Genomic DNA, 15,087 nt, shown 5'->3' with positions numbered 1-15,087 from the left:
AAAAATATAATATAGGGCTTCTCTGGTGGCGCAGTGGTTGGGAGTCTGCCTGCCAATTCAGGGGACACGGGTTCGAGCCCTGGTCTGGGAAGATCCCACATGCCGCGGAGCAACTGGGCCCGTGAGCCACAATTACTGAGCCTGCGCGTCTGGAGCCTGCGCTCCGCAACATGAGAGGCTGCGATAGTGAGAGGCCCGCGCACCGCGATGAAGAGTGGCCCCCGCTTGCCGCAACTAGAGAAAGCCCTCGCACAGAAACGAAGACCTAACACAGCCAAAAATAAATAAATAATTTAAAAAAAAAAAAATATATATATATATATATCATATAATGCCATAGAAATTTAAAAGCTGTACACAGAGGCCATAGTTTCAACAGAGTCAGGATTGAAGGCGAAGCTCTATACAAAAAACTGCTTCACAGGAGTCCAGAAACCTCAAGGGGTTTCTGAAGTAAGGGCAAAAGTTGGCTCTAGCTATTCATTTGTATTTTGAGGAACAGAAGTGAAGAATCATATTCTGAGTTGTATGGCATCTCTCCTATCCTATCATCCTTTTTTCTTCTGGTTTTTGTTTTATTGATAGATAATTCATAAGTGATACTGTACATAGACATATTTATATACTTTTGAAACCATCACCACAATCAAGATAATGAACATATTCAACACTCACTAAAGTTTCCTGTGCCCCTTTATAAACTCTCCATCCCACTACTCCCCTCCCCATCCCCAAGCAACCACAGATTTTCCTATCATTGCTTTTTTTTTTTTGGCTAGCTTGCGGGATCTTAGTTCTCTGACTAGGGTTATTTATTCACTTTTTGATCTACAATAGGATTATTGTCAATTTTTGGCTATTACAAATAAGGCTGCTATGAACATCTGTATACAAGTCTTTGTGTAGACTTAAGCATTTATTTCTCGGTTAAATACCTAGGAGTGAAAGGGCTGGGTCATAACGGTAGATGCATGTTTAACTTTTTGAGAAATTGCTTATCTTTTTTCCAAAGTGTTTGTACCATTTTACATTTCCACCAGCAATGTGTAAAGGTCCCAATTTCTCCATGTCCTAGTCAACATTTATTGTTGTCTGTTTGTAGAACTTCCTTTAACGTTTCTCATAGTGTGGGTTTGCTGGAGATGGGTTAGTTTAGCTTTTGTGTGTCTGAAAAAAATCTTTATTTCACCTCTGTTTTTGAAAGGTATTTTCCCTGGGTATAGAATTCTAGATTGACAGGAATTTTTTTCCTCTTACATGAAAGCTGTTGTTCTACTGTCTTCTAGCTTGCAGTTCTACTGTCTTCTAGCTTGCAGTATGTCCAACAGGAAATCTGCTTTCATCTATATTTTTGTTTCTTTGTATATAATGTCCCTCCCCTTCTACCCCAGCTGCTTTTCGATTTTTTCTTTATCACTGGTTTTAGGTAATCGGATTGTGATGTACCTTGGTACAGTTTTCTTCATTTTTCTTATACTTGGGACTCATTGAAATTCTTGGATCTATAGGTTTCTAGTTTTTATAAAATTTAGAAAATGTTCTGCCGTTATTTCTTCAAATAATTTTTTCTCTCTTCCTCCTCCTCTGTCTAGTTACACACATATTAGGCTGCTTGAAATTGTCCCACGACTCACTGATGCTGTGTTCATTGTTTTTCTATCTTTTTTCTCCTTGTGTTTCATTTTGGATGGTTTCTATTGCTATGTTTTCAAGTTTACAGACCTTTTATTTTGAAAAGTCTAATTTGCCTTTGATCTAATATATTTTCTTGTGTATTTTTGTAGTGTATTTTTCATCTCAGGCCTGTGGTTTTCATCCATATGAAGATACCATATCCTCCATGTCCCTACTTGTTTAGTATTCTCTCTAGTTCTTGAATATATGGAATATAGTTATAACTTTTAATGTCCTGTCTACTAATTCTGTCGTCTCTGTTATTCTACATTGGGCTTGATTGATTGATTTTTCTTCTCATTGTAGGTCATATTTTCCTTTTTCTTGGCATACCTGGTAATTTTTGGTGGGTGCCAGGTGTGAATTTAACCTTGTTGAGTGCTGGATTTTTAAATATTTCTATAAATATTCTTGAACTTCGTTCTGAGATGTGGTTAGCTTAATAGGTTTTGCTTTCAAATTTTGTTGGATAGGACCAGAGCAGTGTTTAGTCCAGAGCTAGTTTTGCCCATTCCTAAGGCACACCACTTCCGAGTATTGTACCTAATGTCCTGTGAAGCATGAAGTTTAATACTCTGGCTAGTGGAAATGGGAACTATTCCCAGCCCTGTGTGATACTAAGATTGTTCCCTCTAATCTTTTCAGGGGGCTCTTTCCCTAGCCTCAGGTTGTTTCCTCACATTGATGCACTTAAAGACCTGAGGGGGACTCAGTTCTCTGGAGTTCTGTGGAGTTTTCTCTCTACACACTCTCCTCTCCAGCACTCACAGTGCCCTGTGAGCTCTAGCTAGCTTGGCCTTCTCAGACTCCTACCTCTGTCTCAACTCAGGGAATCCTCCGGGCTACACCTGGGCTTACCCTCCCTGAGATGTGTACTGGAAACTCTCTCTAGGCAGTGAGCTGGGGCATCAGAGGGTTCACTTTGTTTGTTTCTCATCTCTCAAGCATATTGTCCTTAATTACCTCATGTCCAATATCTTGAAAACTGTTGTTTCTGTTGTTTTGTGTATTTTTCCAGTTCCTTGGTTGTTCCAGGCATTAAGGTAAATTCACTGCCTGTTGCTGCACCTTGGCCAAAAGTATATGTCTCTGCCATTCTTTTAAAACTGCTTTTTCCCTTGTTTTTAGTGTGGATTGGGTGACTTGCCTAAGGGCATACTTCTGGTTATAGTAATTTCTTCCCTGGCAAGCAAACCAGTTTTTCAGCTGTTATTAGCACTAAGAAATCCCCCAGGACAAGAAAAACAGGAGGCAGAAATAAAGGGTATGGCGAAGCCCATGTGTGGTAAAATACTGATTGTCTACTCACTCAGCCCTGGTTACATATGAGGAGAGCTGGTGTGGTCACGGTGGCAGCAGTTTCTGAGCATAATCATTTGATCTCTGCCATCAGGACCTAGCTGTCCATTAGAAGAGCAATTTAGAGACAAGACTCTTGGATGCCTAGGATCCAAGAGTTTCTTCCCTCATACAACCCAGGCTTGTCTGAATGTCTGTCTCTAGGTGTGTTTAAGACAGAAGGAAATCTGGAGCAAGCTATTCTTTTTGAGGGGGAGCTCACCTAATATTTCTGCTACTGTGGGCAATAACGAGATTTGGCGTGATGCATAAAGCAATGTGAGGATTCCAGACCCCAGCCTTTGCATAGTTTTCCAGCTGAGTTTGTCTATTCACCACTTGTCTCGTTTTCTCTGGATAGGTCTGTCTGCAGGGCAGATTTCCCAAGTTATTGTTGGAGACGAGCAGCGACAGTACCTCTTGGTGACTGGGCGTGATGTAGACGGTGTCCAGTTAGCTCAGCGGTTGGCTCAGGCAAATGAGATTGTCTTGTCCTGGAACTGCTGGAAGCTCTGTGAGCAGTACATGTTTGAAGTGGAAATCATGAGGGAGGATGAAGCTGTGAAGGTAGGAGGTTGGTCACATCCACTGAACGTCCTGAAAAGGCCTTCCTACTGCATAGGGCAGTGCTCTGGTGGTGCTCAACACCAGACCAAACCAACCACTGGAACTTTATTTTGGAGGGAGGTGAGGGATATTCTCCCAGGAAGACAGACGAGGCAGAACAGTAAGGCTGAAAAGATAAGTGATAAACAAGGGAGATGCCATCCTTAGCCCCTCTATTAAGGAACCAAAGGTAATCCAGTTGGTGGGTGGGCACAGAATTGAGCAGTTTCCTTTCTATAGTTAAGAGATATGCGGATCATTGACCCATTTGATTTTGATGAGCATTTTTACAAGTGCCTCGATTACCTGCCACGTTACCGGACAAGTGCTGGTAAGTTATTTTGTCCTTTATTATACCCATGCCCAAAATTTCAAAGATTAATTTTCCACATGGCTGGAGACATTTTGTTTGTTTTCCTTCTCTCAGACACTCTAAGAACTGCCCTGGAGTTGGATCCAGACTCTGCACTTGAGCAAACCTTGCGGAAGCACATAATGAAAAACCTTTTAAAGAAGGTTATTTCCTAGCTCTTGAGTCATTGTGTGTAGACTGTGTGTGTGTTTGTGTAAACAAGTGTACATGTACAAATGTGACAACCATTTGATTGATCCAGTTCATCTCCCGCTTCCCATTGTAATACTAGCAGATTTTCCCATCTGCACCAATTACTGTGATGACGTGTCTTATAAGTTTAGATTTCTCAGTCCTAGAAAGTAGAAACCATATTTGGTTTTTGTTTGTTTGTCCCTCTAGAAACTAATACACTGTAAACAGGGTATAGAGTATATGCTTGGTAAATAAGTGTTGATTGATTGTTTATATGTGAATCCCTTAGTAAGTGATATAATGACTAATAGAATTGGACATATCAAACTGTGTCTTAGAGAGGAAATATAAAAGCTTGGCAAATTTCATCAGTGAGTTAGGTTTAAAGTCAACAATTTTAACTCCAAGTGCACTGGTTGTATATCTTCTATACCTCTTAAACCTGAATTTTAAGTTTTATGTCTGACATCTATAAGTCATTTTCTCATGTTTACCATGGAATATAGAATTTAAATGCCTAAACATGATACTAAAAGTTGAAGATACAGTCAAGGTAACTCACTGTGTCTTTGTAGATTGATGAAGGCCAACCTATGGAGTATATATCCGAATTCCGTACTGTGACTATGGTTTTGGTCAGCCTAGAGTTCCACAAGACAGCATGGATGTTGCATTTGTGTCATCTTATCCAGGAGGCTGCCTTATACATCTCCACAGTGGTAGAGAAAGGGGGTGGCCAGCTGAGCCGGATCTTTATGTCTGAGACAGTAAGTACAAGGGAACTTGACATATCAACATTAAAGGTGAGTGAGGAATAATAGTCTTAAGACAATTATAATAGTCTTATGTTATTATTATAACATCTTATGTTATCTCTCACATAACACAGGCATAAGTCAGACTCTCTGCTTCTTATTTTGTAATAAGCTATGTTACATTAATACTTCAAGTAATAATATTTAAGGAACGGGATGTTCTAGGTAGTTTAATTTTCAAGGTAACTGAGTGTTATCCTTCATATCTTTTTAATTCTCTTCTTGTTGAAGAAAAATCCCTATGAAAGCATGAAGAATGTTTTTCTGTCTCTATTAGTAAAGTAAGTATAATCAGATCCTTCTGAGGTAATTTAGGAGCCTGAAAAAGAGCAGTATCATACTTGACATTATAGGTAAAGAAAATATAGGCAGATGGACTTAGCTCAAGGTAGACACTAGAAATTGAATTTTTGAAAAGTTCTTAACATCGATTTTTCTTGTGTTTTAAATTTCAGTTCTTTAAATAGTTAAATCAAGATTTTTTTTCTTCTTTTTTAAAAATGTCCATGTTGATGTGGCCTAGAACGTCCATTTCATGAATCTTATAGAATCCTACATTCCTAATAGAAAACCAGCCAGGAAGGGGTCTGGCTTCATTTAGGGAAGTTGGTTCAGTTGAGGCAAGCCATATTTCTTCCCCAGGTCAATTTCCCTTTTCTTTCTTTGTCACCTATCTCAGGGCTGCATGTTCCTCTGTGTTTTCGGCCTTCCTGGGGATAAGAAGCCAGATGAGTGTGCACATGCCCTGGAGAGCTCCTTCAGCATCTTCAGCTTCTGCTGGGAGAATCTTACTGAGACCAAGTGAGGAGGAAGGTGGGGCAGAGAGGAGCTTCTCAGGCCCAGGGGGCTCTTCAGGCAGGGTAGGAGACAGTAACAAGTAGCAGGGGTTGAGGGCATCCAGAGTCTGCCTAAAGGGGTGGGAACATGCTGAGGGAAGTCAGAAAACAAGATATATTAAGAAATTACTAGGTACAGAACTATATACTAGATACCCAGGGGAAATGGATATAAGTTTCTGTCCAGTGGGGTGGGAGAGGGGGAGGTATAAAATACGCATAGCAAGATTCAAGCAACAAGCAAACATATAAATTAATATGCACATAATACATCTGTATGTGAAGAGAAGGCTGCCTGTCTATGGGGAGGGGAGGCGTGGGAAGAGATGTCATGGGACAGTTGCCTAGACAGGAAGGGACCACAGCTGGTTAATGCTCTCCTTGGCTTTCACTCTTAGTCTTTCCCAGTCCTGTTGATTTTTTTGGAATTCACACTGAACTGATCTCCTGCCTCCATATTCACCCCACCCTCCCACCTACAAAAGCCTAGCCCTAATGAAGTTATAGAAAATTCCATTTTCTGTAGTGCAACTATGACATGATTGGTTGGAATTTTTCAAATGACCTTTTTTCTTTTTTCACTAGAAAGCTATGAGGAAAGCGTGTACATGAATAGATTTGAAAAACAGTCATTCCTCATGTCAACACTGAGTCAAAGATTTGTTTGCTTGCCATACTTATTCAAGATGAATACAAATTATATCACATACTTACATAATGCTTTAACATTTTTAGAATACTTTAGTATATGCTACCAGTGTGAACATTTGTATCTGTTACACATGAGGAAACTAAGACCACAGAAGAGTAGTTAGTAGCATGTAGCAAAGCTGGTAATGAAACCCAGAACTTCTGTCCTCAAATCCTGTGTTATTTTCATTACCTCACAGCTGCCTCTTATAAAATATAAATATTCCCCAAAAGGGATAGCATATGTTACTATTGTGATACCATTGTAGAGGCATACTCATAGGACATTAGTACTGAAAAGGAACTTAGAGATTATCTGATCCAACTCCTTATTTTATAGATAACAAAGATGCTACAGTTGCTTCATAGGCGCTCAAACTCTTAGTCCAAAGCAGATACGTGGTGGCACTTCTTTCAGGCTCGGTGAGATCTGCAGATACTCCTACAGCCTACTTTCCAGTCATATCTCCAGTGTGAGTGTGCTAAGCCATTCCTTTCAGTGCTGGTCTATTCTGTTTTCAAATTTTGCCTTGACCTCTGGTCTTCAAGAGTCCTGCTGTTAGCCCTTACTCCTGAATAAGATAATCATTTCTTGGTCATTAGAGGCTATCTTACAATGCCTTTAAGGATGGCTTCTATGACTCTTAGACCATAACTTGGTCTTTTCAGTCTTTTTTAGTTGAGAATATAATAGATGTTAAGCACTAGATAGGATCTTAAGAGTTCATCTCATTTGGCCTCCTTAACTTAAGGAAAGTAAAATCCAGAGGTTACATTGGAAAGCCAAATAGTTTGACAGTGTTAGATCCTAAAAGCTAGTTTCCAGGTCAGTGTTTTTTCCTTTGAAGATAATGACTAATTTAGTAATTTCCCGAAGTGTGTTTGGTAGAACATTAGTCCCTTAAAAAATCCTGGAAAAAATATTTTCATGGCCAAATATGTTTGGGAATTGATGCAACTATATTTCCTTCCTAAAGATTCACAATATACATTAACATCAAAGTTTCTGAGCAGTCTTACAGTAAAGAAATTTGTTATATTTTGTTTTATTCAACATTTCCCAAATTTACTTGATCACCAAACACCAAGACCTGTGAACACCCAGAAGAATGAATGTTCTAAGGAGCATATTTGGGGAAATGCTGCACTAACCAGATACTGAAGCTTGCCTTCTTCACCTGTAATTCAAGTTTAGAGACAGAGTCTCAGAGGTGCCTGTGTGGCGTCGGTAGCAGATACTATTGCTCATGCCTCTCTGCCTCGCGTCAGCCTCATCCAGACCCAAAACCACATCCATGTATCCTTTCCCTGTTCACCTTGGGTCATCTTCTAAGTTCCTCTTTCTAGTCTAGGAAATAACCTTCAGTTTTCAGTTCATTTTACAGAAGAAAGATGATTCCCTGTGTCCAGTGATTGATCAGGCTTTTCTGGTTTGTGACTATTTCTCCAGGATATTTTTGAGACCCAGGGAATGCAGTCTCCATATCTCATCATAACAGTTTTGCAGCACCAGAAATACTTTACATATATGAGTAAATAATATATATTTCCTCAATGAAGAACACTTTTTAAAATATTTTTTGGAAAGGATGGAACATGGACCACAGGAAGAGCAAGGGGGAATTATAAAGTACAACAGAAAGAAATAAGAAATAACCAAGTGGAAAAAAAGTATTACTTGTTTCATTATCATAGTCTTGCTAACAGCTGAGTTTCTGGCATGCATAAATGCATTCATTCAACAAGCATTCATTGAATAAGCCTCAAGCCAGGCACTGTTCTAGGTGTGGTGGACATAAAGAGAAATAAGACACTACCTCCTCAGCTCTGTAAACAACTAATTTTAATACAGTGAAACTTAAGTGTAGGAATAAAACGCCATAGGAGCTACAAAAAAGTGCTATGGGAAGAAATAGTTCTCCCCAGAGGTACTAGAGAAGTCTTGACTATAGAGATGATTTTTGAGCCAGTTGTGAAGGAAAGGCATTCAGCAGGTGGAGAAAGTGGGGAAGAGTATTTTAGACAAAGGAAGCATTGTGAAACATTAGCAGATTTTCAGTCATTCTTGGGGTGGTAGCAGAACCAACTGCCTAGTTCTTGTCTCGAGTGTCTCTGATTCACCCTGGGCAGTGGGCCCAGTGAGTGAATATAAGAGTCCTCAATCCTGTCCTTAGAGGAAGACAGGAAAGTTTTGATGGTCTGGGAGACAACAGTGTTAGGATTGTTGCCACTTTTCGTGCTGTCCGTGAACAACTGAAAATTGTTTATTTGTAAATTTAACTTGAAAGTAATTATGCTTCATTGCACCTTCTTTCTCCAGATGTATATCTTGTTATCTGTCACATGAAATTTTCACGTCAGTCAAGTAAATCTTCTTATTCTGTTATGCATGAATTGTTCATTGCCACCTTTGAGCCTTTGCCCCACCTGGAATAGTATATGCCCTTTTTAAAAATAATTTATATTTCTAGTGCTTTTCCATCCATGGCCTAGGTAGGACCACTTTTCCTTCCACCTCTTCCTATTTCAAACACCTTCTGTGTTCTAGCCATCTTGAACTACTTAGTTTTGCACAAATACACCAGGATTGCTAAAGCCTGTGCCTTTTCCCACTGGACAGAATGCTGTTGCCTCACTTTGGCAGTACTTCAGCTTTCAAGGTCTGATCATATGTCCTCTCCTTTATGAATACTTTATTTCTAATCTCCAGTATCAGTTAATGCATCCCTTTGTTTGCTCTGTTAATTGCTGTACTGATCTCTAATATGTAGTATTTTCTTGCTAACTTATGAATATATCTCTTCACCTCCCTCAATCTCCACCAGCAGCCCAGACTGAACTTCTCCAGGACAGGGTATTTTAAACACTTAGCCCAGTACTTGGTACTGTACATGCTTCTCAGAGCTTATTAAGTGAGTGAATGTATGCATGCATGAATGGATGAATGAAAAAATATTATTCCTTTTAAAAAATTTATTTCAAAGACTAATTTGCTTCAGCAAGCCTTCCATCAGCAGCCTGACATTCTGAGTATTCCTTAACTCTCACATTCTGGCGTTATTTGATCCATTAACCCTGTATAGATCTGTTGATCCCCTTTTCATTTTGGGGTTTCATGTTAAGCAGCATGGTGTGGTGGAAATAACATTGGTCTGGGAGTCAGGAGGCCTGGATTCTCATTCTGGCACTAATATTAACTCTTGTATAACTCTGGGAAAGTTAATTAACTCCTTCAGTTTTTTTTTTCTTTTGTCAAATGGGTTTTAAATATTTGCCCTACGTACCTCACATGTTTGTTGTTAATTATCCCTCAAAGAATCAGATGAGGTAATGAATTTGAAAATACTTCAAAAAGCACATAAAGAGTATCTGACAGATATAAGGTGTTTTTAGTGTTTTTACTAATAATAGCTCCTCAACTAAAATTCCTAGAGTAGGGGGACCGTTTTGTTCCTTTTGACTGTTTCCCTAGTATTCAGTACTTTGTACCCACCATGTGATGCAAACTGACAGCAGCCTCTGGCCTTTTGCATTCTGAGCTCTAAAACTAGACTTCTGGATCTAGGGAGTGGCAGATCTAGTGCTGGACTTGGAGGCTTCTGAGTGCATATTTACCCACTGTTGCTTTTCTGATCCCCAGGCTTGTTTCCATCAGTATCACCAGTGGACCAGTATTCTGTGGCATGGTTGGGGCAGTAGCAAGACACGAATATACAGGTAGAATAGGACATTAGACTGTTAGCTCTGTGTCTTAGGGGGTGAAGGTAAAGGAGGTGATCCAAAAATTCTCCATCCTTTTCTTTTCTGTCTCTCTGATATAGTTATTGGCCCAAAAGTAAGCCTTGTGGCAAGAATGATAACTGCTTATCCAGGTTTGGTGTCCTGTGATGAGGTAACATATCTAAGATCTATGCTACCTGCTTACAACTTTAAGAAACTCCCAGAGAAAATGATGAAAAACATCTCCAACCCAGGGAAGATGTATGAATACCTTGGCCATAGAAGATGTATGTGAGTGTCATTATGTGATAGTTCAGTCCCATCTCTTTTATAGAATCAGGGCATAGGAATAATCAATGCTTGATTGTATGAAATTAGAAAGAAAGATGCATCTAGTACTGGCCTGATGGAATAAGAGACATAAGAGGAGGGTTTCATATCTGAGATCTTTAGCTTTTATGTTTAGCTCTTAGCTAGTTCCTTAGTGAACAACTTCTGTCCTACAGGAAGAAAATAGCAATAGGTCACTAGTCTAGATGTTCTTTTTGCTATGTGTACTTCACAATTTATTTACTTCCCTGAGCCTGGAACAATAAATAGTTTTTCTCCTCTTCCAAAATTTTTTAGTCTTTTGAAAACTCTTTGATACAGAATTCTGGACCTCTTTAGTTGTCTGAAAGTACTTATTTATAAGGACAACTCATCCTCTATCTATTTAAAAACATATTATCTGTCTATCCCAATCTGTTTTTAATTAACACATTTCCCTTTGTCCTCTTTCCCAGAATGTTTGGGAAGAGACATCTGGCCAGAGTGAGAAATAAAAATCACTCTTTGCTAGGTAAGTTTTCTTTTTTACCTTAAATCATATTGTTTTCAGCTGTAGATGGTTAAATGTGATTTAAAAAGCAAAAATTTGAGACTAAATGCTTCTAAGCTTGTATTAAAAAATAGAGAACACAATAGATGCAGAGAAAGCTTTCGACAAAATTCAACACCCATTTATGATAAAAGCCCTGCAGAAAGTAGGCATAGAGGGAACTTTCCTCAACATAATAAAGGCCATATATGACAAACCCACAGCCAACATTGTCCTCAATGGTGAAAAACTGAAACCATTTCCACTAAGATCAGGAACAAGACAAGGTTGCCCACTCTCACCACTATTATTCAACATAGTTTTGGAAGTGTTAGCCACAGCAATCAGAGAAGACAAAGAGATAAAAGGAATCCAAATAGGAAAAGAAGAAGTAAAGCTGTCACTATTTGCAGATGACATGATACTATACATAGAGAATCCTAAAGATGCTACCAGAAAACTCCTAGAGCTAATCAATGAATTTGGTAAAGTAGCAGGATACAAAATTAATGCACAGAAATCTCTTGCATTTCTATACACTAATGACGAAAAATCTGAAAGTGAAATTAAGAAAACACTCCCATTTACCATTGCAACAAAAAGAATAAAATATCTAGGAATAAACCTACCTAAGGAGACAAAAGACCTGTATGCAGAAAATTATAAGACACTGATGAAAGAAATTAAAGATGATACAAATAGATGGAGAGATATACCATGTTCCTGGATTGGAAGAATCAACATTGTGAAAATGACTCTACTACCCAAAGCAATCTACAGATTCAATGCAATCCCTATCAAACTACCACTGGCATTTTTCACAGAACTAGAACAAAAAATTTCACAATTTGTATGGAAACACAAAAGACCCCGAATAGCCAAAGCAATCTTGAGAACGAAAAATGGAGCTGGGGGAATCAGGCTCCCTGACTTCAGACTATATTACAAAGCTTCAGTAATCAAGACAGTTTGGTACTGGCACAAAAACAGAAATATAGATCAATGGAACAGGATAGAAAGCCCAGAGATAAACCCACACACATATGGGCACCTTATTTTTGATAAAGGAGGCAAGCATATACAGTGGAGAAAAGACAGCCTCTTCAATAAGTGGTGCTGGGAAAATTGGACAGGTACATGTAAAAGTATGAAATTAGAACACTCCCTGACACCATGCACAAAAATAAACTCAAAATGGATTAAAGACCTAAGTGTAAGGGCAGACACTATCAAACTCTTAGAGGAAAACATAGGCAGAACACTCTATGACATACATCACAGCAAGATTCTTTTTGACCCAGCTCCCAGAGAAATGGAAATAAGAACACAAATAAACAAATGGGACCTAATGAAACTTAAAAGCTTTTGCACAGCAAAGGAAACCATAAACAAGACCAAAAGACAACCATCAGAATGGGAGAAAATATTTGCAAATGAAGCAACTGACAAAGGATTAATCTCCAAGATTTACAAGCAGCTCATGCAGCTCAATAACAAAAAAACGAACAACCCAATCCAAAAATGGGCCGAAGACCTAAATAGACATTTCTCCAAAGAAGATATACAGATGGCCTACAGACACATGAAAGAATGCTCAACATCATTAATCATTAGAGAAATGCAAATCAAAACTACAATGAGATATCATCTCACACCGGTCAGAATGGCCATCATCAAAAAATCTAGAAACAATAAATGCTGGAGAGGGTGTGGAGGAAAGGGAACACTCTTGCACTGTTGGTGGGAATGTAAATTGATACAGCCACTATGGAGAACAGTATGGAGGTTCCTTAAAAAACTACAAATAGAACTACCATACGACCCAGCAATCCCACTACTGGGCATATACCCTGAGAAAACCATAGGTCAAAAAGAGTCATGTACCAAAATGTTCATTGCAGCTCTATTTACAATAGCCAGGACATGGAAGCAATCTAAATGTCCATCGACAGATGAATGGATAAAGAAGATGTGGCACATATATACAATGGAATATTACTCAGCCATAAAAAGAAATGAAATGGAGGTATTTGTAATGAGGTGGATGGAGTTAGAGTCTGTCATACAGAGTGAAGTAAGTCAGAAAGAGAAAAACAAATACAGTATGCTAACTCATATATACGGAATCTAAGGGGAAAAAAAAAAAAAGGCCATGAAGAACCTAGTGGCAAGACGGAAATAAAGACACAGACCTACTAGAGAATGGACTTGAGGATATGGGGAGGGGGTGGGGTGAGATGTGACAGGGTAAGAGAGTGTCATGGACATATATACACTACCAAATGTAAAATAGATAACTAGTGGGAAGCAGCCGCATAGCACAGGGAGATCAGCTCGGTGCTTTGTGACCACCTAGAGGGATGGGATGGGGAGGGTGGCAGGGAGGGAGATGCAAGAGGGAAGAGAAATGGGAACATATTGTATATGTATAACTGATTCACTTTGTTATAAAGCAGAAGCTAACACACCATTGTAAGGCAATTATACTTCAACAAAGATGTTAAAAAAAAAAAAAAAATAGAGAACAACCTTCTTAGTGAATGTATGTTAATTTTGAAGAGGACTTGCCATTTTTTTTCCATGTTGAATGTTTAAATTTCAGGTTCCGACATTTAGTAAGAATCTTTGTAAGGATTCTCATCTTTAGAGAGAAATCTTTAGAGGGAAATTCCTCATCCTGAGATAGTGACAATAGCACTGAGACTGTTCCACCCACACTATATATTCCCTATCTTTATATTTGTTTTATCTAGATCCATTAGTCCATTATTTTCACATAGTAGTGACAGACTTTGAACACTAAATTGTTATAATGGAAATTTTTACAAAAAGCTAAGAAGATGTAGTAGCCCCCATGTCCATGTGGTGCCTAGTTGTTCTAAATGTTATTACGTAGGCTCTGGAGCAAGCCCCCAAGCCCAGCATACATTTCTTTATAGTCCGGAGTTGATTTTCTGGAAGAAGATGTGAAGGCTTATCAAATAATGGAATTCTGTCAAGGATTCTGGGGAAAAAGCCATTCTGAGAATTACCTTTACAAATTAATTCAAATAAATAAGTGTCTGCTAAAAAGCACAGGAGTGTTAGGTTCTCCTTGTCTCTTTACAGACCGGGAGAAAGAACTGGAAGCCTTCCGAATGGCACAGCAGGGAAGTTTGCACCAGAAGAAGGGACAAGCAGTTCTGTATGAAGGTGAAAAAGGCTATGGAAAAAGTCAGCTGTTGGCTGAAATAAACTTCCTGGCCCAGAAAGAAGGGCACAGGTAAAGACTCCTGCTTTCTGACTTAGCGTCTGTTTCTCTTGGGGCTCCTTTCCCTTGTTGGTGAGACTCTTATATCGTTAGATTCAGCATCCTTGGGCTGGCGGACTGAGTAACCTCTCTGGATCAGGGGACTCCCAGTGACCATAGTAACATTCACCAGGGTGTTGCCATTGAAGCTGAAGGAAGCAGATTCCAAGCAGTGCTTCTATGCCATCCAGACCCTCATGGCCATCTTCTTTGAGATTGATATGTGCCCAGCCTATTACCGGCAAGAGCGCCTCCACAAACAGCTCCACGGGATGGTGGAGGAACCGCTTCATTGCCTGTTTAATGACCTCTTCTTTGTGAAGGTAACGAAGGCAGTGGCTTTCTGAACTGGATTACTGATATTTTTGGTGGCTAGTTGGACCCTAGATTGTCTTCTAATCTAAAACACACACACACATATACATATACATATACATATACATATACATATACATATACATATACAGCCTAAGAACACACAGTCAGCAGTGGCAGGATTGAGATTTGAAAAGTCTTTGACACCAGACCCCAGGCTTTCTCCTTTTTGAGGAGAGTGGATTCTAGGACTGACTCTGAAACTTGCTAGTTGTATATCTTGGCACAAATCACTTGGCCTCGCTGAGCCTCAATTTTTTTCACCTGTGAAATGACAGTTGTAGTACTTTATATGGTTTTTGCATGGATTTTAGAGGATGTAGTATATAAGAGACTGC

General features: G+C 39.1%; 1 protein-coding gene across 1 annotated transcript in view; it reads left to right on the top strand.

Moving 5' to 3' along the window:
- The window catches only part of LOC309638181 (adenylate cyclase type 10-like), a gene marked incomplete at its 5' end in the record, with an annotated part of 47,539 nt that overhangs the window by 5,888 nt on the left and 26,564 nt on the right, over positions 1-15,087 (top strand). The window contains 9 exons of the mRNA XM_082413777.1: positions 3,374-3,579; positions 3,859-4,134; positions 4,741-4,968; positions 5,660-5,781; positions 10,147-10,223; positions 10,328-10,517; positions 11,012-11,067; positions 14,194-14,347; positions 14,508-14,697. Coding sequence (XP_082269903.1) covers positions 3,374-3,579; positions 3,859-4,134; positions 4,741-4,968; positions 5,660-5,781; positions 10,147-10,223; positions 10,328-10,517; positions 11,012-11,067; positions 14,194-14,347; positions 14,508-14,697 — 1,499 coding nt within the window. The remainder of the gene's footprint in view (positions 1-3,373; positions 3,580-3,858; positions 4,135-4,740; positions 4,969-5,659; positions 5,782-10,146; positions 10,224-10,327; positions 10,518-11,011; positions 11,068-14,193; positions 14,348-14,507; positions 14,698-15,087) is intronic.

The sequence above is a fragment of the Balaenoptera physalus genome, assembly GCF_965194825.1.
Source record: "Balaenoptera physalus genome assembly, chromosome: 11".
Taxonomy (NCBI): domain Eukaryota; kingdom Metazoa; phylum Chordata; class Mammalia; order Artiodactyla; family Balaenopteridae; genus Balaenoptera; species Balaenoptera physalus.
This window is presented reverse-complemented; position numbering and strand designations above follow the sequence as displayed.